The sequence below is a fragment of the Pezoporus occidentalis genome, unplaced genomic scaffold (genome assembly GCF_034315485.1).
Source record: "Pezoporus occidentalis ecotype Australia unplaced genomic scaffold, CSIRO_AGI_Poc_V1 ctg93, whole genome shotgun sequence".
Taxonomy (NCBI): Eukaryota; Metazoa; Chordata; class Aves; order Psittaciformes; family Psittacidae; genus Pezoporus; species Pezoporus occidentalis.
The window spans coordinates 4,574,583-4,602,242 of record NW_026916294.1 but is presented as its reverse complement, the minus strand read 5'-3'; the positions used below and the strand labels follow the sequence as shown (position 1 = coordinate 4,602,242).

The 27,660-nt window shown below is 45.0% G+C and overlaps 2 protein-coding genes across 3 annotated transcripts in view; one reads left to right on the top strand and one right to left on the bottom strand.

Annotated features, from left to right (window-relative positions):
- Nucleotides 1-671: 671 nt before the first annotated feature.
- On the top strand, nt 672-4,105 carry LOC134157162 (carbohydrate sulfotransferase 9-like). The gene is made up of 2 exons (XM_062605815.1): nt 672-864; nt 2,355-4,105. The coding sequence occupies exons 1-2, from the start codon at nt 765-767 to the stop codon at nt 3,161-3,163; spliced, it is 909 nt and encodes a 302-aa protein (XP_062461799.1). The 5' UTR covers nt 672-764; the 3' UTR covers nt 3,164-4,105.
- XDH (xanthine dehydrogenase) overlaps nt 4,079-27,660 on the bottom strand; it is a 53,139-nt gene continuing 29,557 nt past the window's right edge. For both annotated transcript variants that reach the window (XM_062605813.1, XM_062605814.1), the window contains 19 exons: nt 26,599-26,722; nt 25,764-25,883; nt 24,172-24,268; nt 22,073-22,197; nt 21,226-21,359; nt 19,775-19,862; nt 19,061-19,147; nt 17,976-18,167; nt 17,341-17,486; nt 16,681-16,762; nt 15,991-16,086; nt 15,146-15,274; nt 14,050-14,124; nt 13,194-13,246; nt 11,962-12,076; nt 11,243-11,308; nt 9,447-9,635; nt 8,026-8,193; nt 4,079-7,059 (listed from right to left, as the gene is read on the bottom strand). In XM_062605813.1, coding sequence (XP_062461797.1) covers nt 7,009-7,059; nt 8,026-8,193; nt 9,447-9,635; nt 11,243-11,308; nt 11,962-12,076; nt 13,194-13,246; nt 14,050-14,124; nt 15,146-15,274; nt 15,991-16,086; nt 16,681-16,762; nt 17,341-17,486; nt 17,976-18,167; nt 19,061-19,147; nt 19,775-19,862; nt 21,226-21,359; nt 22,073-22,197; nt 24,172-24,268; nt 25,764-25,883; nt 26,599-26,722 — 2,137 coding nt within the window. In that variant the 3' untranslated portion in view covers nt 4,079-7,008. The remainder of the gene's footprint in view (nt 7,060-8,025; nt 8,194-9,446; nt 9,636-11,242; nt 11,309-11,961; nt 12,077-13,193; nt 13,247-14,049; nt 14,125-15,145; nt 15,275-15,990; nt 16,087-16,680; nt 16,763-17,340; nt 17,487-17,975; nt 18,168-19,060; nt 19,148-19,774; nt 19,863-21,225; nt 21,360-22,072; nt 22,198-24,171; nt 24,269-25,763; nt 25,884-26,598; nt 26,723-27,660) is intronic.

Below are 27,660 nucleotides of genomic sequence, written 5' to 3'. Positions count from 1 at the left end.
GGGGCCGAATGGGAGCAGGTCACACTCCCCAGGCTGCTGCGGTCCCCTTTGCCCTGGTCTTTACAGTTGTCACACTCCCTGGTCAGGCTGCTTCTCACTGGGGAAGCACTCCCTTTGTGGTATAACATGGCCTTCGCTGTGCTTGGGATCTCTCACACCACAAGCAGCGGTCACAGATTTTAAGCAGCCCTCAGCAAAAAGGGCACAGGCAGCAGTTCAGCAGTCCCTCCTGGACCGGAACATCTAACACTGGATGTGCCCCATCACATCCCCTCCCCTGCCCCAGCTTCTACCTTAAAAGACCCTCCAGCACTAGGGAGACAGGACCCAGAGCCCACCATTCACTTGTTCATCACTGAACACTCCCCACAGCAGCGCTTTGTCGGGAGGCAAAGCCAGCAGAGAACAAGGTGTATCAGGGGATGGGGGAATCTCTCCCTACCTGGGTCTGCAGGGTGGTTTTCACAGGGACCGCACTCACCTGGTGTGGCTGAGTACTGAGGATGCCAAAGCCGTTGAAGGAAAAGGCAGATTCTGCCTCAAAAGCTCACCTTGTAAACACAGAGCAGGAGGCACCTTTTGTGCTTCAGGCCATTTCCCTGCCCCTAGCCGAGCAGGGCTGCTGCCCAAACAGTACTTTAACCCGGCTCTGGGTGTGTTTCCTATTAAATAAACACAGGAGGTTCCCCGCCACCTTCTCTCCCTGTCCCTGCCCGCTTGCCCGCACTGTGCTCAGCTCCAAGCATTGCAGCAGCACCCAAGAAATGCGCTTCCTTCCCCGCCTCATCTTCTCCGCTGCCCTGGGCATCGCCACCTTCCTCAGCTGGAAGCTGCTGCTCCAGAGCCTGGCCACTGGACGCAGAGGTAATGCCAGGGGCACAGTGGTGGTCCCGCATGGAGGCAGCGCTTCTGTACCCGGGGGAAATGAACGGCCTGGGGATTTCTTTGGGGGGTCTGGGTGGGCAAATGCTTACAGCACGGAAGATGCTGTTTGCACAGCTCCTGGGGCAGGGTAACCTGGGGAGAAAGCCCTTGCCATGGAGCCCTGCAGCTTTATGTCCTTAGTGGGGTCATTGATACCAGGTGTGGTGGGGAAATTGCTGAAGGTAACCCCCAAACCTTTGCTGGGAAGGGTGAAATGTTGTTGGGGAGGCAGGAGGGAGCCTGGAAATCGATGATTAATGCCTCTCTTGCCTAAAAAAAAACACAGAATGGTTTGGGTTGGAAGGGACCTTAAGCACATCCAGTTGCAACCCCCTGCCATGGGCAGGGACCCCTCACACTAGACCAGGTTACCCAAGGCTCTGTCCAACCTGGCCTTCCCCTTCAGTGCTGCTTAATCCAGGGCAAAGCCATCACTAGATTTTCTTGCCGGTGTGGGGCTGGGCCGTTGAAGCCCAGGACAGCTTCAGGCATTGCTGTGTTTCTTCCTGGGCTCCTGCAGACCTTTTCCTACTTTTAGCTGTGTATCTGTTCCCTGTGCCATGGCCTCCACAAATCAGTGGGAAAGAATTAACTTCCCAAGGACCTGGGACCGTCTCCCCAGGGCTGCCAAATGCCTACACTGAGCAGATGAGGCGGATGCGCTGCTGCTGTAAAGGAATGAAGCAGCAAGGCGGGTATTCATCCCCTGCATTCAAACCCGCTCTGGCCTCTTCACATCAAACCCGAGAAGATAAAGAACAAAAAGCAAAGCTGGAATCTGAGAAATTAAACCCACTGCAACAGAGGCTTTTTGTTTGCTTTTGCCTTTTATATTTGCTTGGTTTTCTTCTGGCTTCTGTTTGCTTTTTGGGTTTTATTTGCTTTTGCCTTTTTATCTACAGTAAAAAGAATTTACATATGGAAGTGATGCAAGAAGTGTGTTTGGATCCCTAAATTGCCCTGAGCCATTAAGGATAATCTCTTGCTTTCACATACATTTCATAGCTGATGTTAGCTAATTAACAGAAGCAATTTACTACTTCTCAGCTCCCACAATATTTCTGACTCATTTTGGTAAACTTACCTCCGTCAAGCTCAGTTGAAAGTGAGGAGATAAAGGCAAAAGCTCTGATTTAGTGGAGAAGGGGGCCTGTGGCGCACTGCTACAGTCCAGGTCAGTGCTCAGACACAGTTTTTTGGGGAAAGAGGGGTCTGTGTGTCCAAGCTCCCCCACATTCACAGGGACAGAAACCCATTTCCTGAGCTCTTTACCACGCAGGGCAGGTCTCCCTTCCCTTACCCATCTTCTTTCTTTATGCTATGTCCTTTCCACACTGCACTGGCTGGAAAAGGACCTGCCACAGCATCCTGTGCCAGCTCAAGGCAGAGGTCCACTATGAACTTTAGTCACCCTCCATCTCGTTTCCCAGGTGACCTGGCCCCCAGGGCAGAGGAAGGCTTCACTTTGACGCTGGACACCTTCCTTCACATCCAGCAGCTCAGGAAGAAGAGACTAAGAGCTTTCTGCAGCCAACAGGGTAAAGTGACCACGCTGCCGAGGAGCCCAGAGGACAGAGCCTGCCTGCTCTCGAGTTTGAGGGTCAGCACCAAGCTGGACCTCCTCTACTGCCAAGTGCCATCGACAGGGACGGAGGAATGGCAGCAGCTTTTGGGAAAGCTGGAGAAGGAAAACGTGACGCTCCCGGTGCCGCTTCCCTACCCTTGGCATCACGCGCGGGAGACGCAGCTGAGCAAGTTCAACCTGACGGAGATAGAGGCAGCGTTAGGGTCCTACACCAAAGTGCTGTTTGTCAGGGACCCTTTCCACAGGCTGATCTCCACGTTCATGCAAGGCATGGGCAGCAGCCCTTCCTTCAGCAGCTTTGTTCAGGATGTTCTAGACAGCGGGCCACGCAACGCCAGCATGGCTTGGAAACCTCTCGTGAGCATCTGCCGGCCCTGCCTTGTCCAGTACGACTACGTGGTGATGTTCGGCTTCCTCAGGCAGGAGCTGGGCTACCTGCTGCGGAGGGCTGGGCTGGCTGTGGACAGCCTCCTCCCTGAGTTCACCGACAGCCAAGTGCAGTGGACCTACGGCTGGTTATCAGAGCAGATGTTCAGCGAGCTGTCCCTCCAGCAGAAACAGCAGCTGTCTCGTTTCTACCGCTGGGACCTTGCTGCTTTCCCGTTCTCCAGCAGCTTTCTGTCAGACCTCCACAGCACCCCGGAGACCTGGTAGCAATATTCCAGCTGGAGGGAACAGTTTGGAGAGATGTAATCCAAATGGTAGTGCTTTGTGATACCGCCTGGGTCACAGGAAGACCCTCGCTCCAGAGCTGCATGCAGCACACTTGTCCGTGTCACCGCTACAAAAGGCACATCAGAGAGGGGACAGGGTACCAAGGCCCTTCACACGGCTGAATTGTGTTTAAATGTGGCAATAGCAGGCACTAGGGAAACACATGGCATTGGGATTTGGAAAAGTGCATGAATTGAGCTGTGATGGGGTTGAACAACTCTCAGCAAGCCTAGTGGGGTGGGGTGGGGTGAGTTGGACCTCCTGCAAATCACAGCACCATCCACCTGCGCTCTGCCTGCACTGCCGTGTTGTGTTCTGGGCTCCCTTTTGGGCCAAGAGGTTTGGCGATGGCTTCCTTGGGACAAGTCCCTCCATGCAGATACATGAAGCAGTCCCAAAGGAGCACATCATGTGGAGTCTGTCTACTGCACACAAGTAGGTGAGATAAGGCACAGCGTGGCATACCCTCCTGAGGAACCACTGGTGATGTTCCCAACCCTTCCATGCTCAGGGAAGGACAGCCACAGCCCATCATTTGGTTTTATGCATACTGTGTGAACTGTTCCTGGTTAACATCTCCTGCATGTTTAGGCTCAAGAGGGCCCCAGGAACACATAATGCTTGCTCCACTCGCAAGTTTTGAGCAAGGTTCCTCCTTTACAGGACTGGCTCAAATGGGCCAAGCCTAGCTTTCAGCTCCACTCACTAGTGATGAGATGAGGACACGGCAACCACCCGTCCTCTCCCACCCTTGGCCACTGAGCTGACCGGCCTCTGGGAAGGGTCTATCCTTGCCCAACACCAAGGACAAGCTGTCCAGCTTTCAGATTGCGACAGATTTTTACCATAGCACACTTGTTTCCAGAACAATTTTTAGCTTTATTTTGCAGTGTTGTGACGTTCACAGAGAATTCCACATACATTCATGTGACAAGGACACTGATTTGACAATGCTCATTAAAGAACAATAGTGAAAGATGCTGATTAGAATTGACCTAAAACTGAAATTACTGAGAACTTGGCTTCCCTCTCTCTCCAAAGGACAATGCTATCAATAACATTTAGACATCAGATCAGATGGCCTCCTTCCACCCTCACACAAACTACCCAGGTACAGCAATTATTACTTAGTGCCCTTATTGTGCGTAATACTGTACAGCCTGGCAAGGTGGCATAGTTCCTCTTCGGAGACTACACTTCTGGAAGGACTGCATCCATACTGTATTTCATTGGGAGCATTCTTCTCTTCATAAGCAGCCTTCCCTTCAGCAATGGCAAGCTGAAATCCCGTGCAGGGAGATGTGTGTAACAAGATCTAATGCAGCCCCTAGCAGAGGGCAGTGCCATGCACCGACAGCAGGAGAGCCATTCTCAGGCAGCTTTGTAGAGCAGCCCACATTATTCCTGCCAGCCCTCCTTCCCTAAAGTGCCTGGCGTTTAGTTCCACAGGAAGCCAATGTATGAAATGTTAAGACACCAAGAGGTGAAATGAAAACCTCAGCTTTGTGTTCCTTAGGGTGCCTGTCTCACCCACAGGGATTACTATGATTGCTCTGTAAACTCCTATTAGTCTCCAAGCTTCCCTTTTTCCTACACCCTCAAAACCAGTTTCTGTAATTACTTTGCAACCCTGATTTTATACTATCCCCCCCTCCCTCAGGTGTTTGATATAATTTACTTTCAATTCCAGTGCACCCCAAAAGGAAGTGGTTTCCTCCTTCCATCAGCTGTGGAAGGGTAATAAGAGGGCCCTGAGCTGCAGTGAGTTTGAGGGCAAGGACTGGGGCCTGGGAAACAGTGGCTCACTGGTGCTGCAGCAAAAATGGGCTCCACATGCTAAGGTCTGCACTGAACTAGCCTGCTCTGGTCACTGCACATACACCTCACGTGGCAAATACACTTCAAATTAACACACAAAGCAAATAACGAAAGAGAGACTTGATAGCTCTCACTTACAAATGCCACCTGACCAGGCAGTCACCGGGGCTGTGAGACACACAAACCCCTTCTGAAACAATGGAAAAGGTGCCTCCAGAACCATGAGGGGTAAAGAGCACTTACTCATCCTGCTGGTGACATCCCACCATGTTCCAGGACACCCACAGGTCTCTTGTGAACACTCCCCTGAGACAACGCTGGAAGCTCCTCAACATCATACTCTTTGCCTGTAGCTGCCCGTGTTCTGCATTAGCACATGTTCTATGCTTAAGAAACAGCAATATCATATTTCAATTAACAAAACAATTACATAGCAAGCCCAGCAGGCACAAAATACTTTCTGCAACTCACATACACAACTGTGCTTCTTCTAGGTGGTAGAACCATAGTATTTTAAGCCAAGAAATAAATCTGCACATTTCCAAGCTATATACCCTGGAGTGCTTAAAGAACATATTTCAAACTGTGCATACATTAAGCCCTGTGATGGAGGCCAGTTTTAAGCAGTTTGTATGTGAGCAAAATCTTATATAAGGCAATGGAGTTACATCCTCTTGCACCATATTTTTTGGATGACCCTAGGAGTGCAAAGGTTGAAAAGGGACATCTTTATAAAGCTATGGGCCAGAGAAACAGATAAGAGTTGGCACATGATGAGCAGGTACAGTACATGGCTGATATCACCTAGAGATAACATGATGCTACAGTGTTAAATCTGAGTGACAAAACCTGGGAAGAGGGATGCTCAGCGTTAAATCCAACACGAAAAATGCATTCAACCCAGAAGACACGAGGTCATCACACAGCACATTTTTCAGACAAGCAGTCCCTGTAGCAAAACATTCTCATTCTCTTACATTCAGCAAACTCAAGAATTGTTTGGAAAAGAAGGCAAGGCAATAGCACGACAGCAAGGGACTGACCCTAGAGGGCACCCAGAACCAGCTAATCCCCAGCTGTGTCCATCCTCCTCTCCCTTTCCTGGGCCGGTATAAACTGCCTTGGGAACAATCATGAGTAGCTTTCTCTGTCATTCCAAGATCTCCGATGTCCTTTCTTATTTAAAGGATGGGGAAAGATGTGGATGCGTGGGGTGGGAAAAGGCTGTGCTAATGAAGCAGCATCTTGCTGCAAGTCTTCTTGGTACAGGTCTAGTTTTTATCTTTAATCAGTAGTACATGAGCTAAGAATTCATTAAAGCCCCAGTGGAGACACAGCAATAGTCATTTAACATAGGATAATCAGTGATTGGTCACATTTTAGGATATTCATGTGAACCACTTTTGTTAAATAGGCAAGACCATCTTCGTTAGCTTACATCAAAACTCCTCATCTTCCTCTAGCGTATATCAGGCTTTGTGTGCAGTAGGGACACAGCAGGGTCCAGCCCTCAGTGCCTCTCGTGCCTTCCCCCATCTCAGCTAGAGGACTGTTTGTCTGGGTATAATGCAGTTAAGTTCTTGGCACAGCATCACAAGGTGATCCATCTTTTCCCTACAGCAGAAAAAGAAGAAACAACCACCCTGCTATTGCACATTGGCTGGCAATAAGCATGTCTCCCATCCTTGCAGCAGTTTTAAATGAAACCTGGAAGATTTTCCAATAACATCTGGATAACATCAGCTTCCACTTACTCTTCATTTGAATTTACATCACAGCTATAATCTGGCAGCAATTCCTTCTGCTAGAGGAAACAATGATTGGACAATTAAATGTGAAAGCTCCATGAATCAGTGGATGAGCCGCATGAACACAGATTTATTTTTCCCATTATAGTCCTACTGCCTTGTGGTCCCTCTGGTGTCAGCTCAGTTTCAGGAGGAGAGTTTGCTCCTCAAGCTTCCCTTCTACACACGCACGGACCATGGCTTAAAGGTCCCTGGCTCAGCAGAAGGGCACTGTAAAGAGAGAACAAAGTAAGTTAGCAACAGATGAAGGTCCTGGCCTGGGTTTGGAGTGCCCCACTATGCTCCTTTTGAGATGGGTGACTTTGTACCATTGAAGACCTGAGCTCATACCCCAGTCCTTCAAAACACAGAGACGTCTGTTTCATGGCACCTCTGTTAGAGGCTGGGCCTGGCTCTAGCTGAAGGGCTGATGGTCAACAGCTTGTGCAAGTTCTCAAAACCATTTCCAAGTCCTCCTCTCAGACAGTGATGCAGGTGTCAGGTGGGAATGACCAAGATAACCAGGTTTTGCTGTTAACCACAAAGGGGTTCAAGCTGGCAAAAGCCTGGAGGATGCCCACCTGGACAGACAGCTGTTTCCTGAGTATACTGCAATCAGCAGGCCCCTGTGCAGGGACCAACTCCCATGCAGCCCTGTCACAACACTGTTAACAGAGAAGGAAGCCATGAAGAAACAGGGAAAGGGTTGACTCCTGTGCTGTTATCATTCAGATCAAGCCCGCAGCCTCTAAGAGGACTCCTGTGATCATAACACTGAGAAGAAGTGAGTATTTTCAGTAACATTTTCCTCTCCCTCCCTCCCTGAGGGACACCATTAAATCACAGAATGGACCTGCAAGATATGCTAGTGGTGGTGATTCCCTGAGAGAAGAAAGATAGTCAGGAGCATCAGGGCAACAAGTCAGGGCCTTCCTTCTACAGACAGCACTTGGAGGAACTGCAGCTTCATGATACTGTATAGCAACCTTTCCTGCAATAGGAGCCCTAGCAGTGCTGGTCTGTGGATTGGTCTCTCATTTGGTGGCATGTTAAATGAAGGATAACACCCATGAAATGAACCCCATCTGCTTAAGCAAGGCCCCAGCCTTTGATCTTGCCCTAATCCCAGACCTGTGACCAGCACACACACTCCATCCTATGGGGTAGGAAGCAGACTATGGAACCAGAAGCTATTACCATTTTGGTGAAGATATCCACACAAGCATTGCGGATCCTCTCTGGGGTGGCAGGACTGTCCAGCCTGAACGGTTCAGTCAAGCCAGAGTCCTTCCTTGCTGAGTAGATGGCATCTTTAATGGCATAGAACACCGAGGCAGACAGGAACAGAGGTGGTTCTCCCACAGCCTAGACAGAGTACAAGCAAGAGTGAGGCTGCAGCCCAAAACAGTCCTGGCCCTTGAAAAACTAATGAAGCTAAAGAAAGATAACCAAGCCTTATGTGACAATCAGGAATTGTTTGCATTCCTCATGCCTTCTTTGTAATGTCTCCGTCTCCCAGATGTGGTCAGGAAGCAAAGGCCAAGCCAAAACACCCCCTTGCCTTCCAGACGTGAGCCTGAGTCTACCAGATGCGATCAGTGGGGAAACATGAAGCTAAACCAGCCTCCAGTCTGCCACATGGTATTGGTGAGGTAAGACTGAGCTAAAACAGCTCTCGGTCCATTTAAAGAAGAGACAGTAGGAAAACACAAGCTGTCTGGCACAGCAAGGCTGTTACAAACTAAAAAGGGACTAACCCATTCCCACAAACTTTGGGATGGTGCTAAAACTGCAGCAAAGGGAATTCAGATAAATGAGTGGTGAGCTGTCGGGACAGAGACCATGATGCTCCATCACTAGAGGTCCTTGCAAACTAGCAGAAATGCCTTCCTCAGGGATTACACAAGTATTATCTAGTACTGAGGTCCCTGCCATATCCTTTTTTCTTAATTGCCATCACCACTGATCACCCAAAACCTTCTCCTTGATGAGGATGTTCCTGTGGATGAAGGGGAAATGGGAATCTCTAAGGAAGCAGGCCAGGCATATACAGATAAGGATGTTAGATGGCCTCTAAATGTTCTGTTAAACCATAAGTAAAGCAAATTCATTGAAGCTGTACATGCAGCCCCGCTCTGTGCAGCCCTCACTAACTGCAGAGAACAGCACTGACTGCAGTGGGAGCAGCCCATGGATTAATAATGGACCTTTAGGACACATGGATTAATAATGGACCTTTAAGGGTGTCATGAGCACTGAAAGAGTATAGAAACAAACTCAGACACAAGATGTTGGTGTATCAGAGCTGGGGAAGCGGCACTGCTGGAAACGTTATCTGCAGTGGTGGCTCTGGTGCTGGGGAAGAGCAACCAGGGAACTGACATGCAGGGGAAGGCTGTGGCCTCTGTTACACCAGTAAAGCCACTTCAGTTCTCTCTAATGGACAATCAGGACAGCAACGTGCAGGTCATTTCAGTTCTTCCTAACTATAAAGGATAATATGCATCCCTCCTGACGCCAGAATACAGCCAGCATAGCAAGATAGACTATTTACACACATGCATCATCACACCCAGAGTTATAGAGCAGGAAGAGGCCTGCAGATCTCACAGGTATACCTTGGATGAATAAACTGCCTTGCTGTTTGGACAGTCACGGAGAAGAGACACATAGAACTCCGTTGGGATGTCTCCAAACGCTGGGATTTTGTACATCCCAGGCCCTCGGGTATACAAGTTTCCTTCAGGAGAATAGCGTAGCTCCTCCATGGTGAAGAGCCCAAGGCCTTGGACAAATGCTCCTTCTATCTACAAACACATCCAAACAAGGTTACATATTTTTTGCTGCTGTTCCTCCCTGCACTGGAACAAACAGTGATGATTTCTACCAGAGTTTCCAGCCCTCCCCTCTCGACTAATTTCCCACTTTTCATCCCTAAACCCTTGTCCCTTCTGCTGAGTACAGCTTGGCAGCTTTGCACAGTCCCTGTGTTCCCATAAAGATGTGGCTGCATTGCCCTGGCAGGTGAAGCAATTCACAAATACACACAAGCAGATACGCTGCAAACGCAGGACAGGAATTCTCTGAGGAAGCAAGGGAAAAAAGGAAATCAGTGCCAAAATATTCATTCTTTCACAGGCAGGTTACCACTGAATGAGTTGTACTTGCTGGTAATTCAAAGAAGAAGAAGACTGAAGATGATATACCTGAAGATAAACTCTTTTACACTTTCTATTTCAGTATAAATGCTTTCCTAAGTACTGCATATTCTCAGGTGACCAGCACAGACACCTGCAAAAAACACTCCCGTATCCATTCAAATACTAAAGACCACTGTAAATTTTAGGAGGGGAAAAAAGGGGGGAAGCAGCTACGAGAGGAGGATGTGCTTCAACAACCTGACATGAAGCAGCTCTGCCCTCTATGCTCATAGAGGCAGAGCAGTCTAAATATCTGGCACGAACACTCATAAACCTAGCTCTCTGTACTCTTGCTCCTGCAGTCACACAATATCCTTTCCTGTGCCCCTAGATCCTCTGCAGCAATTCCTCAAAGGACACAGGAAATTGAGATGTCTTTGACAGGCTCTGTACAGCCCACCTCTTTGTACCCAAGCTGACAGGCTGTGAAGATGGAAAGGCTCCTTCTCCCCTTGGCCACTTCCAAAAATGTCTCTTTCAGGAAAAATGTTGCTTTCAATGAAGTTTCATTTGAGCTAAAGCAGCAGGAATCACACTACATCAACATCTAGAGATACCAAGGGAGCTAAAATGGCTAGATGAGCATGTGCAGACACCTAACATTTCATCTCTTAGCACATCAAACCCTGCGTTTCTTACCTTTATTTGCTGAGAGGTATCATTGTGATTACTACTGCACAAAATATGGACTTAAGCTTGTCCCTGCCCAAGGAATTTGCAAGCTAAGTGACTGGTACAACTTCCTATTGAGATTCCCACACAGCAGTAGCTGGAGAACAGAATCTCTTTATTCACAGAAGAATTTTCACTGAGTTAAGTGGGACTTGATGTTGACAGATAGGAGTGTGGGATTTAGTCTCATATACCACACTGCAGAAACCAAGCCTGGGATGAGGTTATTCCATCATATTAGTATTTTCTGGATTCATTCCTTAGGCAAGGCAGAGGCTGACAAGCATCAGTGTGGTGGTAACTGGAGAATATCCTATAGTCTTAATGTCTGAGGAAAAAAAAAAGTCCAAAAGGGGATTTCCTTACATAATTCTGTGCTTACTGCATAGTTAAGTCAAACTGGTTTTCATAGCTAAGTAAGCCTCACTGCATACCCAAGTTTGAAACGCTCTGTTTGCAAAGGCACAACCTGGAGAGGGATAATGGCTGCTCAAGAAAAGCCTGAGAGTAGTGTGGGCACTTGGTAGAACTGTTTTACTTACCTGTCCTATATCTATGGCTGGGTTCAGACTGGTACCAACATCCATAACAATGTCTGTGCGAATGTTCTGAAAGGCAGAAATAAAGACTAAATCAGCACAGAACACTGCAGCTTGTACCCCCTGGTCTTGTATGAGGAGGAGTAATATATCCAACCGCTACCCACACTTGGCCAGTGTTCAACCATCTATCTCAGTTCAACTGACTTTTAATCTGAGGTTCATCCCTAAAGTAAACTAAAGGAACCCACTGAGGTTTTCCCCAGGGATGCAGGGACCCAGTTTACATTGGTTCCCAGCTGCTCTTGTCAGTGCTCTGCACCTGAGCATAACCAACTAGGTCAGATTCTGATGAAATACTTTTGTCTCTTTTCTTTCTTTCTAAAAGTCTTTGGTGAGATTTTTAATGATTAACTCAATTCCAGAATGTTTCTGTTCTTTCTGTGCTAACACAGTGCTGCTATCTCTTACTTAAGCAAATCCAATAACTTTTGCAATCATCCATTAAGCCTCCTAGTATCCCCCCAGGGTAGATAATTATCGGTTTATTATACTTTATGGACTGTTGCACTGTGGAACAGAGGAGTTAAGAAATTCGCTGAAGGTCACACCAGACCAATGGCAGAGCTAGGAACAGGCTGACACCCAGTATTTGTTCTAACTCCCTGTGAATGTTTCCTTCACCTAAACACAGAGGGCTATTTCACTGCTGACCCCCTCACCTTGTGGTCACCTGTCAGGCAATCTATCTCAACCTCGGAGCAAGCAACGCCGTAACTGAAGTAGCAGAACGGTTTCCCTTCATTCTTCTCAAAGTCGTAGCCAAGGTCAGGAATTCTGAACACAGAGGAAAACAAAACCACATTTCATTCAATGAACAGTCAAAATGAATACAATCACACTGCAAGAAATCCTTATTCACTTTTGGGTCAGCCCTTCTGTCAAGCCCATGCAAAAAAGTATGAACAAGAGATCTGCTAAAGCTGCTCTGTGTTCCAAAACCTGACTGAATCTATCCAACTGTTTTAGCCTTTAGTTTCCCATGAATCTCAGGGCTCGTGATGACTATTATGAATTCATTCCTACCAAGCCAGTAGAAAATCTTTTGCTTTCGGAGTGCAGTTGAACATCTCCTGGAGGTCATTAAATTTCAGAGCATAAGCAAGTTGAACCAGAAACTGGATTAAGCTAAGAAGTGATTTAAGCCCAGCTCATGGCAAACTTTGTATCTGGCATTTTATACTTTATCTGAAAACTGGATTATTAAAATACTGACAGTCACTTGGTTAAGAGAAAAAACACATTTCAGAGATGCAACAGAAATGAGCTCATATTGTGTTTTAGTCCAAATAAGCTCTCCAACACTGTGTTTAGTTTGTTTTATGTTAACCTCTCTGCCTCTAAGATGATGGATCTCTGGTTTCCTCCAGCAGTAAAGCTAAGAAAAGTGCCTCATTTCAGAACTGCACAGGAACCAGACACAGTTTAAAGTGGGAGAATGAAACTGGAAGCATTGGTATCTCCTCATGCCACAACAAACAGGATACTGCTCCAGCCAATTGCCATAAGCAGCTTTGTCCTCAAGGACAAACCCCTGCCTCCTTTTTACCCCTGCATGATGGTTCTAGTGCAAAACTAAGTCACGAGGTTGACACAGAGCAGAGCCCCAGGCAAAGCTCTGATTTCATTTATGCCTCCTCAGACCTAGGTCACCTAGAGTGAAGTTAGATCTACTTCAGATTTACATGAGATTTGAACTTGGCCTCAAGAGCTGTGCTCCATCAGGAGCTGATTCTCTACAGCCAGGATTGTGTTAACCTCAGCTTAACATTCCTAGGTAGGAGACGGAATGCAGCCCCAATTTAGAGCAGAGTCAGGGGATAGGGGCTGTAAATCCTCCAGCATTTCCCAGTCGAGCAGAAGCTGTGCCTCTACAGTATGAACATCCACTCACCTATAAAACCCCGTTGCCGACAGACTGACGCAGTTCTCGTATGCGGCTTTAATCTGGCAAAGTGAACAAGAGTTTGAAAGCAGTAATCGTCCAACCACAGCAAATGAGCTACCCCAAACACATTTCCAGGAGAGCATGAATAGAAGGTGTCCAGTGACACGCAGCTTTCATGCTACCCAGCACCAGCAGTGCAAAGGAAAACATCATGATGCAGCTGCTTCCCCAAATAGCCCTGTCAGCAGCTACCAAGGGCAGAACTTGCCCATTGGCAGGGGGATAAGGCTTGGTCTTGTTTGTGCAGCTCTCAGCTACAGGTTAGACTTTCAACCTGAGACAAAGGTTAAACTGACAGTCGTCTTGACTTGCAAATCACAAAGTCAGAGCTTCTCTCTTGAAGAGAACTTGGATCTGAAAATGGCCTGAGAGCTTACGGAACACTAACCTCTTACTACTGTGGGTACAGAGGTATTGCAGCTAAGGAGCACTACAGGAGGTGGATGGCAGCTCACAAAGTCATTTTTGCCACAGAATCCCTTCATTATTACGAATAAGGTTTCTTCCTGTCCAAGGCTGTAGCCTGAAAGATATATGTAACCACTCAAGACTTCTATTTGGTCAAGTTTGTCATGGACAGGCACCAGGATCTGGAGAAATCTCAGTACTAAAGTCATAACTGATGTTTTGGGGATGACCTCTTGCAAGTGGTGGTTACTTCCCTTGCCAGGTTTCTCTCTCACTGTCTTTGCACAGATCTTTGCTAGCAGAGGGGTGGAGGATATACCTGCATACAGGCTTTGCCAACCCAAACAATCTCTGACAATGCCCATTTATCTCGTGACAGATACAGGCAGCTTACCCAGTCTTCCCAGGATCCTTTGGGATTAGACTGTTTGATAGGCTCAAGTCTTTTTAAGATGGTCTGACATGCATTCTGGAAACAAAGAGAAGCAATATTTAAAGATCTGAAGAGCCAGCTTATAGCTTACAGCATGAAAAGCTTTATAGGAGTTTCAAAGACCCTTCTGTTTAAATCAATATTGCCTTTAGGATTTAGGTCTATCATAAAAAGGAACAAAGTTCACTAACAGATATCTTGCTATGTAGGAAGAAACGCTGACTGAAAAAGACGTTAAAGCAGATTGACTATGCTGATAGTAGAAGGGAACCCCAAATTCAGTACAGAACATTTAGGAGCATGACACAAAATATCACAAGTCCACCCATTTATACAGTAACTTGATCTGTACCAAGCCATAGCAGGACATTTTAGTGTATCTAGCATGATGATCCTGTAACACTGAAAAAATGTATAACATCCTTGCCTAAATTCAACGCACTCAGACAAGCTGTGCAGAGAATAAAAACAACCTGATTATTTTACTTCAGGTTACACTTCCCCTTTTCTTTAAACCCGAGAATGATCAATACTAAATTCCTCTTTCCAATGAAAAAGTCACATACCCTGCAAATATATGCATTGGTAACTCCACCATGTCACAGACAATCATGACCACGCCATTGCTACAGAAGGATGTTTGCTCTGAGTGTATCAACATTTACAGGTCTTTGATTCTGAAGCACAGCCCGCAAACCAGCTGCTACCAAGATGTGCAGCACAATGTATTTGTTAAGGATAAGGCTGCATTAATTACTAGGAAGCCAGCTATTTAAATGGATGGTTTGTTCTGCTCATTTTGAGAAATCATAAATACTCCATTTTAGAACTATAAAAGGACTGAAGGAGAGTTTTGAATAACTTGAAAAAATACAGTCATTCATCATCTAAGAGTGCTGGTAGTTGTAGCAGGTAAAGAAGTTATGAGGTATCCTTAGGCTGGAATTGCCTTTTAATGTTTATGCTTTCCTTAAGCAACAGATAAACACACATCAAACTTCCATGTTCTGAAGTCCTAGCTTATAACCCACTAGTTCAAGTAACTCAGTTTCCATACATGGACGGCCATCCCATTGATGTCTGCACTGACAGATGCAGCTGTCGGGGAGGTATTTGGGACAGTGTTTGTGCTGGTCTCACTGATGTAAATTTTGGAGGTGGGGATTCCCAGTGATCTGCTAGCAACCTGCAGAGGAAAAATAAACAGTGGGTAAGCAGCAGTTCCTATACATGAGCATCATCATTCATTGCTTACACTGCTAGCACTGCGACCTCTACCTTCTCCTGTCCTAAATCTCATTTTCCTTGAAGCCTCAGTTCATTTGGTGACTGAGCACTAGCCAGAACATTAAGTTTGTCCTTCACGGACTGAATGTGTGTGACCATATACACGTTTGCCACAATGAAAGACATTCAATTCACTACTGTGAGACTAAATGCTTCTCTCAATGGTTATAAGAATCAGAGGATAAAGAGCCCTATTAGATTCCCCTTTAACTTCCCTGCCAAAGCAGTATCACTCCCTTAGGTCTTTTTAGCTACAAAGGCATTAGCATGTGCAGATAAGTATGTTTGCAATACAACTAATTTTCGCATAAAACACATGTAAACTCTAGTTTTATGGGAAATGAAATTGCTAGAGAAGCTAGATTGTAAGCATAACCTGCATTATCTACATAATAAACAGTTCAGATGATAAAGAACCTAATTCTCACACTCAACTGTGATAATAATCTGGAAATCTAGCACTGCTGCTGAAACAATGAAGATAAATTAGTCATGATTTGCTACCCTCCACATGCACATAGAGGAAGCAGCAAACTGTCTGAGGCAATACTGTAGACTGAGTGTATGTCTCCCTAAAAAGATGTCTCATTTGGTTAAGCCCAAACTCATTATTACCTGAATCATTTTGGTGTGAAGTCCTTGACCCATCTCAGTACCCCCATGTGTAAGTAACACAGAGCCATCTGTATACACATGGACTAGAGCTCCAGCCTATAAAGGGAACAGTAATCCAAGAGTCATCATAAATGAACTAGTGAAATACTTAGCAGGATTTCAGTTACAAACTACAGAGAGAATTGATTTGGAACTAGACCAATATTGTTCTTTGGTGTAATTAAAGCCACCAGTTTGCACTTGAGGTGAGTTTGGGTTAGTCTCATCAACTCACTAGCAGTTCCAGTGACACAACAAACTTCAGTCAGTATTTTCAGCTTAGAAAACAGGTGAAGTAACCCAAACCTGCCCCTGTGAAACAGAGATGCACCCTTCACCTGAGCTTGCTAACACCACTGAGAGTCTGTCAAGTCGGGTCAAACAACAGAAACAGTGTTGACTATTGAGGAAGAGAGAATAGGTAGGGGAAATAACACAATACCATGGAAACATAGCTGCACCGTGGTGTCTTTTGGACAGCATAAACTGGTAACTGTTGTGTTGCTCACTTTATTTTGCAAAACATGTGCTCTTTCTTGACTAATTGACTACTACTCTGAAAAGCTCCAGTTTGGTACAAATGAAGGAGGGCCTGGGGGAGGCAGTGTAAATCTAGCTTCTCTACTGAAAAGATGGATGACACTTACAGACCTGGTTCAGAAATGGGATAGTGAAACTGATGCCAAATTTGGTAGGAATGATGCACATCCCTCTCTTCTTCCAGCGATTCTGCCTGAAGGGAAAGAATGTTATTTGTATACTCATGAGGGCTTTCATTGCAACTCAATACTATGGTTCCCTCTGACAGCTTAGGTATCGAAGCAGAAATAAAGCACCTGAATGCAATATAGACTGAGTTAATCAGTAATTTTTATGAAAGATTGGCTTGGTTTATAGGTCCTAGCAAGAAGAAATCCAAACTGAAGGTGCTCCCCCAGGCTCTATAGAAGCAATTGCCTGGACTGTTAACTGTTCAGTTAACTAAACTGCCAACTAAAAGAGACTGGAAGGCAGCGGAAAACCTAAACAAAATGACTTAATAGCCATTTGAAAAACCTGGCTGGACTTACCAGACCCTCTCTCCTTTGCTACATTTCACTTACAAAATCAGGTCATGGTAGGTCAAATCCTGCCTTATTTAAGCTACAAGCTTAGGAAGGTTTTTCCGTAGTGAGCATAAAGGAGTTTCAGAAAGAAACGTTTTTCAAGTCACTCTACAAATATAAGGTCTGACTTTGTATGACTCAAGTTGCTAAGAGAACTTCAGTAGATGATAGGCAGCAGGTAACAAGACAACTCCAGAACACCTACTTGTTGAATTCTTCAATTAGTTTCTTCCTGGCATGATAGCTAGAGCTTGACAAACATTCATCCCAGCACCTTCGCAGAGTAAATCCCTCCAGCTTTTGGTTAAAATGAGTCAGGTCTCCTTCATTGTAAAGATTGAGCTTCCGCACCTTCCCAAAGAGACACGTAAAGGACATGTCAAGTTTAATGCTCCAGATTAGGTCTTTCTAATGGAAGATATCAAAAGCATGTTAGTTCCAATTTTTACTCCTCTGCTCACTCTATGGTACAATAGAATTAACAGACATATATCTGTTTATGGGGAAATGGGGACTAAGACATTAAGGCTGGAAATTTTCAAGAGAGACTGGGACTTAAGCACATTGCTAGTAAGATTAAAGTACCTAGTGCCTTTGGACTTCCTGAAATACATCTTCCCTAAAGCAGGTGTTCCACAACTGAGGCTGCTGAGGGGATTCAATGAAGTAGAAGATAATCCATGATATAACGTGGCTGTCACACAGAAAATCTGAGACTCTGCTAAGTGCTTAGCAAAAATGAAGTGAAAACTCTTATGCTCAATAAACTTCTGTGGTTTGTCCATTCTCAGAGCTTGCTCAAAAGCAGCATCACCATGAAATGTGTCAGTGGGTCTGTACCTCCTCAGGTGGCAGGCCACACTTCCGAGCAAGGTCACTCATCCAGCACTCAGCGATCATCATTCCTTGAGGCCCTCCAAAGCCACGGAAGGCTGTGTTGGAAGCCAAGTTGGTCTTGCAAACAATGCCCACGCTGCTGACATTGGGGATGTTGTAGGAGTTATCCAAATGTAACAGGGCTCTGTCCATAACCTGGTAAAGAGAAGGAATGTGGGTGGACACATTACATGGCTCACATGTCAGACTTCTCACCAGCTGTCAAAGCCCGGCTGGAAAGCTCTGAAGCTAATGTAGAGCCACTGGTTCTTTCTCTTCCACCCTGCAGTTCCACTCAGCACAGCTGGATGAGCACTGCGGGGCAAGCCGTACTCTGTCCCATTTGCAATGGAGTGGCAAGTGGCATCCTCCTGAAGGACAGGACAATAAACACCTTTCTCTGTTGTTGACAGATTGACCTTCACATTCCTTTGTCGGTCCTGGTCTTGTGCTGAGCCAAACTGCTACTAAATACCATTACCCGCCCCGAAGAACCAGAAAGGGAGAAAGGGAGCTAAAATAAACATGACTAACACTAGGTTAGCAGGTTGGTCACTCACGTGACAAAAAAAAGGAGAGGTTTCTTTACTCATCAGCAGAAAAAAATCTTAAAGACAAACTCAGAACTGAGCCTCATTCTTGTCCTTAGTGCTTGCGAAGCCAGTGTCAGTTTTAGCCCGTCCTTAACAAGTTTGTTGATTCAGGCACTCTGCCCAGAGCAGCCTGTTGGCTTGGATGTTTCTTATTCCAAAGAACAAGTTTTCCCCAAAGCTGAGGAACTATCAGTCATCTTGTGTTGAGCAACAAGTTTCTCACCATAGCCCTCTGTAATGCAAAGCAAACTTTCTTGACCCTTTTGCCTTATCCAAGTCATTTCAGCTTCAATAAGTATTATGTGGCACATGCCAAGGCAGGTTAGTTGACTCAAAGAGCTGGTGTAGAAGCTGCAAAAACCAATCAAGGACTGCTTTCAGTCATGTCAGGGAGCAGGATGGGCAAGCAGTGCTGCAGGCAATAACTCTCTGAAGCCACCAGAAAGTTTTACTTACCCCATAAGAGAGGTCTACAGAGTTGCCCCCATTGCTGTAGTATGAAACCTCTAGACTCTTGACTTTCCCATTCTTCATGAAGCCAACCTGTCAAGAGAGTCTCCTCAGTAACTGGCTTTCTACATGATGTTCTGTTTTGTGTTTCCCTCCACAAACCGAATGAATGGACATTACATGGCCAAAAGGCTGACTGTCCTCTGCTGCAGCACAGGCAGCTACTGAGGAAGCTTCCCAGTAAAGGGGCCACTTATGCATCTTAATCTCGATCCAGAGAACTCATCTAAAACATGTGGTAACCACTTGTCACAGCCACACCTTCCTTACCAGCTCTTTGCTTTTTTGCTTTGAAAAGCAGTTGGATGGGGATTGAAGAGGAAAGGACGTTAACGAAACAAACAGTAGTACCATACCCTAAACAAATGGGGAAGCATCTAAGAGCAGTGTGACTGTCAACAGGGGCAAAGTCTTGGTTGCAAGGAAGAGGGGAATGTTGATGCTGAGATCACAAGTAGTGAACAATCCAAACCACAAGAACATCTGGAGGACTTCAAGAGGGAAAATGCTATAACCCAGCTGACCTGATCCATTTGCAGCAGGGACATCAGCAGTGAAACAGCCAGAGCAGCACTTTTTGCCCCACAGTATCTTACTACTCTCTGATGTTTCAGGTGATAACACTGAGACACCATGCACTCATTTCATATGTATGCATACCTTGTACCTCCCCAGGAAGGGATGTCTCCCACCACTTATCAGCATGTCCTCGTCTCGATCCAGCATGCACCGTACTGGGCGGCCAGTTCTGTTAAAGAACACATTTATCAGGCAAAGCCTGAAACACACAATACAGCTCCTACAGAGCAAGACTCTCTTCTTTTTGGTGAGCATTGTCCTTCCAGAGCAGCAATGGGGGGTTAAGGGTTAACTGCTTGGTTCACAGATCTTCCTTTTCAGAAAATGGCACAATTGGGTAAAAAAAAAACCTACCAACCAAAAAAAATCTTAGAGGTTGGGACCTGTTCATGAAAACTCTTGCAGAGACTTTTATACTAAAAAGGATAGTTTCTTACAGAGACAGATACTCGTAATTGAGCAATCACTGTTTTCCAGAGTGTTTCTTAAGGCATTCTCTTGGCCTTGCAAGAGAGAATGCCATATGAACTACATAATAATGCTAAGAGAAGAGAAGTTGCTCTGCATTTTCTGACAATTCTGCCTTTCCAGTGCCTATCTTCAGGTTGTAAAAATACCTAAGGAATGCCATAGATGTTATTTCATAACCTCCGGGATACAAAACAGTGGTTTCGGCTCACAGAAATAAAGGAAAGAAAAAAAATCACATGTATTACTGATTAATCAGAGAAAGCAGGTGGTTTGCTCAGAATAGGAAAATAAAGTTATTTAACTACAGGAGCTGCCTTTTGGCTGTTTTCCTCTAAGGGTGTTTTATTAAGTTGCTGCTGTGTCGCAAGATCCATCTAGCATTGCCAGCAGGGCGCATCCTCACCTACAAGGGCAGTGCTGGGAAGGCCATGTTCAATCACAGCCACAGAAACTTGCAGCGTGTGCAAATATCGAGACTCCAGAAATCAAAAGCACATTTCCAGTCTACTTTCACAAATGAGTAGAGTCTAGGTTCATTCCCTGAGCTTTACGGGGCTTGAAAAGTATGGATTTCTATCCAGTGGCCACCCTTCCTAGGGAAAAATCCAAAGAGAGAGTTTACAGAAGAGCACGGAAACAGCAGTGCAAGGCTGGCGTAGTAGAGTTTTAAGCAAGGAAGAGACTCTCAAACTGCTGTTAGACAAAACAATAAGCATGGCTAGTGTTGGATTTCGAAAGGGTTTGGGGTGGAGAGGCAGATAATTCGAGATGTGAGAGTTTTCAGATTGCTCCAAAAGAATATCAGAGTAAGGGTTTTTCCCCCCTCTCCTATTAAAAGCTGATATTCCCACATAAGCTTCACCCCTCTGAGCGGGCTCAATTACTCCTACCAGCTAAGAGCCCATTAGACACTTCCTTTGGGAAGCCCTAGGCTTGCTATAAACTGTAGAGTAACAAGACATGAAGAATCTGTATATGCTCCAGTGTAAATAATGCTCCAGAAAGAAGCAGGCTGGCACAGTCTGAAAGGAAAAAGCCCTGTTCCCCACATCCAAACTTACTTGAAGGCTGCAACAGCCACTGCAGTGGTCAAAATAGTATTCCTAGTCTCTTTTCCTCCAAATCCTCCTCCCATTCTTTTCACTCGCACCACAATCCGATTTGAAGGGACTCCCAGTGCATTAGCAGCAAACTCCTAAAGAACGACAGAACAGCAGAACATGTACGGAGCTGAGCTGGTGTTAGGAGCTAGATATTAACACATTGCCTTTCTACAGCCATTGCAACAGTGCAAATACTCTGTTGCGCTGCAGGTCCTATTGGTCCTGCAATTGGATTTGATGCAATTGGAACCAATAAGCCCAGTATTTCATCCCTGACGTGGGCAGGCACACAGTGCTTCAGCATTCAGGAAGAGATTAACATGAGATGAGGCTACCAAGACAAAGGTCTCATACAGGACAGGTTTTGATGACCAAACCACTCTGCCCATTCTCCTCACTCTATTATGAAACCTTTGGTCAGCCTTGGTGAGTCAGGAGACAGGTCAAAGCCACCCCATAGTGCCATACGGTAAAGCTGGTACATATATAGCCAGCATTTATACCACCTCTCTTCCCGACATAACATTCAACAGCCATGCCTACTGACCAGCTGTCACCCTCTCTAGAAAGGGTTAAGCATTAACCCCTGGTGACAAAGATGTGCTGCCAACAGAAACATACCTGCCACCTGCAAGCAGGTTCAGGACACCAGTAGGATGGATATGGACTTCAGATCCCATACCCAACTCTACGCATATGTGGTTTATTTTATTCAAGACAACATAGGATCAACTGTAAAAACCATTTATCTAGTCCAAAATTGAGAAACAAATGCCTTTTAGGTAGCAGGTCAATGAGACAGTACCTGTGTCTTCATAAGGTTTTGGGTTGACACAAAGAGTTCCATCTCACCATCCTCCCCCTTTGGCACAGCCAGAGTGGCATGAGTTTCCAGATAGAAATGCTCCTGCCCACCAAGGTACATCTCTCCTAGAAAACGGAAAGAAATGCCCCAAAGGTAGGGTGTCTCTGGTGTTATAAGGTGTCTCCCATCGTGTGCTGCCTGCAGGCTACTGCCCTTTAGACACAGCAACCCTTTGCACTGCACAGACTGGATATCCCAAACCCTAAAACTGAAACTTCTGATTTGACATTAAAAAATCCCAAAAAGTTAAAAACCAGAAACCCAACAAGACCCCACAGATGCACACTTTCTAGACATCTTTAGTTCAAACCAAGTGACTGGCATTTCAAGAATAAGCCTGCACACTATGCCATTGACCCTTAAGATGCAGGGTTTGGTGCCTTTCAGACTGCCCTGATAACACCTCCGAGGTGACGGATAAAAATAAATCAACTAGCTGAGCAGGTCAAATCCAAGGTTACAGACTTTGAAACAGGGGAACAAAAATAGAAGTCCAAAATGCCTTAAGATGATCTAACTGAGAATTAACTCTGTCATTGCATGTGGCTCTTCCCCAGGACATTTTACCTGGCAGTGCTGAGGGTACAACTTCCAGTCATGTTACGCGCTATACATGTCAGAATCAGCCTCCTTTCTCAGCCATGACCCTGATCTATTCAGCTGCCATGAAAATTAATATTCAGCACAGTTCTCAAAGTCCTGTTCCTCTCTCCCTTTTATTTAATTCAGCAGCAACAAAATAGCTGCCTTCATTAGGTACATCAGTGAGAAATGCACATTTGTGTGAGACAACGCCTACTCTGGTACACAGCAGGGTCCCTTCCCTTGTCTCCTCGAGGGGGTTGGCCTGGCATTCCCACAGTATTGCAGCCTTTTAAATAACCTATTCTTCTAGCTCAGAACAGTTTCTGCCTTGCTTGGCACAGTGTTTTCATTTTGCACAGCATAGTACACGATAAGAAACAGTTAACAATAGCTTATGACACCTTTCAAGTGCCAGCACCAATTGCTGATTGCAGAGGAAGCTCTCAGCAATGCATACAACAAATGGTAGAGCTGGAAATTAGTGTTTCAGTTAAATAACTCTCCTTTCCTCCACGTGGAGGTAAGGGGGCATGCTTCTCCATGATCTTCAAGAATACTCCCTTCACACCAGGCTTTGTGTCTGTAACTGATGTAACTTCCTTCTTGCATCTGTAAGAGGGATACATCACCTTCTTATTGATAAATACACAGTTCTGTAAAGGTCTTCCTCCCAGGAGCTATTGCTCAGTGGTATATACACCAAGCAATGGCAGGGGTCTGACAGAGTATTCCAGACCACAGCTCTGGCACTCTCCCTTCCCAACTCTCAGAGGGTTTCAACAGCTGTTGGTAACTGCTGCGTTTACCCATGTCCCTACAACCTGGCAGACTCCAACGGAATGAAACCAAGAAGTACATCAAATCCCCCCCCATCCTCTAAGACAGGCCAACCATCAACATCGAGAAAGCATTACAGGGCAGTGCCAGGTTCTTCACGATTCCTACAGCCACCAACATCGGTGGATCAGGTTTCAGGCACAGTATTCATAACACAGAATGTATTCATAACATTCATAACATTGCAGACAATGTATTCATAACATTCATTCATGACACATATTCGTAACATAGAGTGGTACCAGATTATAGGAAACTATCTATAAGATTTAGACCACACTATGCCTGGACAGGGAAAAGCTCCTACATGAATAAGTTTCAGGGAGGGGAAAAAAACCTCACTTTGCAGAATATTTGCTTAAGAAGATGTGTCCTTACATTGGAAGAGAGCGTTTGCAGGGGCACAGCTGGAAGCACCAAAGTTTGTTGGAAACTGAAATTACATCTTTCACAAGCTATTTGTGTATAAACATTCATCTGAAACTGAATATGACATTTAGCCCCGCAAGCCTTACTTTCATGAGTCCAGTATCATGTGCATAAAACCAAGCATGATGCTTCCCCTCTTTTGTCAAAAATTACCCTATTTTAATAGAAACGTTGATGCTTATTCTCACCTTCCAAAATGTGATCAGATTCTTCAAATCCTTTCTTCACGTCTCCCTTTTTAATCCTCTTTATACCCTTAAGGAAGGATTGTTTCTCAATAGCTTCCTAGGAAACGTAACGACACAATGAAATTTTTGAGTGAAAACAAAACTTCCTCTGATTGGAGAATAAATACCCAAGATAAAAAGCGCAGTAACTCATCAGACACTCACTATGGTAAAAGCTAAGTGACTTGACTTAAAGCAGCACGTAATAGTTTTTGGCAACTCAGCAATTTCACAATAAACACCAGAACTGGACAGTCTCAGATTGCTCCTTGTGACTCATTTTACATCACCGGCCCAGAATCCCAAGGTCTGTAGCCACCAGAGCTATGACTTACAACCTAAGAACAGCCCATGGACAAGAACAGGGGGAAAAGGAAAAGGAAACAAACAATGAGAGAGGAGAAAACTAAAACCTCTCCGACAGGATGAGAACTTCTGCAGAAATAGTTCACTTCTGAGCTCATCTACAATAATCCTTCCTGGGGAAGTTCTATAAACACATTTCACCTTCGCTGAAGCTTTCCAGAGTGGAAAACAAAATCCTCAGAATGCCCAAACGACGACAAAAATCAGCACATTTTTGGCTCTATTCCATCTCCCCTGGTTGAATAAACAGCTAGAAGCCTCAGAAAAGTGCGCACATGTTGTCTGTGAACCCACAAATCATATAAACCAAAAGCTCTGTCCACAGATGACAGCACCAGCATCTGCACTAGACAATGCACAGACTCTTTGTATTTGCATGAATACAATTCGCATTACAAAATGCAAGGTATGACCATACTGACCATTACAGAATTAATTAGAATCCCATGGCTCTGATTTCTCCCCCCATAAGAACGGCTTCAGGCATTTCCTTCTCATGTCTGGATTTGAATGCTGTATTAGATACCCTTTGCTTTTACTGTCACATAAGCAAATCTTGTCAACAAGCTTTCCAGTTAAAAAAAAGGCATGAAACGATGGCAAATTGTTGACATTATCTTCTTCAGCTTTGAGAAAAGCCAGCTCAGGGTTGTGTCCATACAGTCAGCGGAAATGTTCACAGTGAAGACTGAACTCCTGCTGAAAACTGATTTCATCAGCTTAGAAAGCAGACAAGTGGTCTGCAGAAATCCCAGAGAAGCAGTACAGTGACAGAGCTAGAAGAAAACGTTTCCACACCCCATTATTGAGTGTTATAAATCAGAATGAAGAATAAATGAATACCAATGAAGCCAGCAGGGTCAGACCAGAGAATATTGAAAGCAAACACATTGGGAAGAATGTAACTGATAGGACCCTAGTTAGTTTCAACAAATCTTTGCTGAGCATGATACAATTTCTTTTAGCTTCAAATAACGCACAACAAGTTAACATACTCCCAATCAGTACTATATTATAGGCATGTCCTCTTTATATTTAAATATGCATATTATCCCCTCTCTCCATATCCTGCTGCACCCACAAAGACTAACAAAACGCATGGTTTAATAACCATGAGTGAGAGTAGAAGTTAACAAGAGATCAGGGGGCCTCAAGCTAACTGCAGAACCAGATCTGGGCCATCTTACCTGAATTGTGACAATAGGTTTGAGCTCTTCATACTTAATCTTCACAGCTTTAGCTGCTCTTCTGGAATGTTCTTGTGTGTCTGCAAGGACTGCACCAATGATATGACCAACACAAGTGACCTACAGGCAAGATTAGGACCCACCATCATTTGGTGTCTACGTGCAGTAATGGAGAGGCTCCTGATAATTATCTCCATCTATTCCTTTTGTGCAGTTTTTGCAGCTGCTTGTTCAGACCAGTTTGTTTAAAACCAGCCAAGGGAAAATGATCACAAACAACTTTGGACAGTAACAGAGTGAGTGAGCCTATCCCAGTGGCCTGCAGCCAAAAGGACAACAGCGCAGAGAAAGCTCCATGGAGACCCTGTAACAGTCTTCCAGTACCTAAATGGGGCCTACAGGAAATCTGGAGGTGGACTTTTTACAAGGGCATGTAGTGATAGGACAAGGGGAATGGCTTTAACCTGACAGAGGGGATTTAGATTGGACATTAGGAAGAAATTCTTCAGTGTGAGGGTGGTGTGGCACTGGCACAGGGTGCCCCATCCCTGGCAATGTTCAAGGCCAGGTTGGACAGGGTTTTGAGCAATCTGGTGTGGTGGAAGTTGTCCCTAGATGGTCTTTAAGGTGCCTTCCAACCCAAACCATTCTGTGATTCTATGATAACAGAGAGAGGGGCACAGAACAACAGGACCAAGGCCTTATTGAACTGGGCACCAAGATTGATCCAATAGTTAGGTTTTATCTCTGTATAAAGAAGAGGGCTTCACTGGAAATACGAGAAACCTTATCTCCTGGGCAGTGTGATTGAGAAAAGCTATTCTTAACCACATACCACATCCTCAGCAAAGACAGTCTCATCATTAGCGATGCCAGTGATGTTACTGCCAGGAACGTCTTTGGCGGAGACAAAACACACAAACCCAGGAACACTCTGGGCTTCAGATGCATCTACAGAACTGAAGACAGAAAGAAAGGAGGAGAGGCAGCGTTATTGTTTCTCATTTTTCCTCTTTGTCAGCATTCATGAGATACCAATACATTTTCAGGCCTTATTCTCTGGCTATGAAAAAGAAAAGGAATTTGTTACATGAATATCATGTGAACCAAGGTAGAAAGGATGTGTTAGACCAAAAACTTATGCAATCTATATGATAATTTGAATCCCAACTGAGCTTTATCATCAGTCTGCTGCATTGGATGATACTATATCATACATCTTTTTCCCTAAAACATATCTGAATTTGACCCAGTTGCCACATGTACAGATCCCTTGACATCCTTTGCCAAAGACAGACTGGTGTCAGTGATGGTTTGTATCCACTGTCTTCTCAGCTGCCATGATTCTGTGAAGACAAAATTCCTCCCTATTTGATAAACATGAATTCTTACTGCAGACATCTATCATCTACCGTGGGTTCACCTCTAGATAAAAATGTGCCTGTAAGTCAGGAAGAAGTTATTGAGTGTCAATCACAAGGAAGCTGAAGGGCATTTAAAAGGATGCAAAAGAAATGATGCTCCAAAAGCAAAAAGCTTCATGAAAGGCTTCTCCTGGTAATCTGCAAAAGAGGTAGCTAACCAAAACGCTTGTCTGCTTCAATCATATACAGATTTAAAACTAAGTGACAAGAAGGATAGAAAGTAACTAGAAAAGTGCAATATAATTCAGTTTTTATACGAAGCACATAAAAAAAATCTATTACAAAAGACTTTCAAGCTCCTTCCGCAGTATTTTGCACACTGGCTGCGTAATTGGCTTGCTTTACAAGGGACCTGGTGTGAATAGAAAAGCTGTGGTTTTGTTGCTGCTTAACTGAATGATTTATTGTCCTCTGTAAATTGCTGCCATTTTTTCAGCATGCCTGTTTAGATTCCTGAAACTCCAATACAAACT

Bases quoted from the DNA above. Each gene is read 5' to 3' on its own strand.
- LOC134157162 (XM_062605815.1), top strand. From the start codon at position 765: ATGCGCTTCCTTCCCCGCCTCATCTTCTCCGCTGCCCTGGGCATCGCC. The intron at 865-2,354 runs GTAATGCCAGGG...CTCGTTTCCCAG, and splicing joins CCTGGCCACTGGACGCAGAG to GTGACCTGGCCCCCAGGGCA.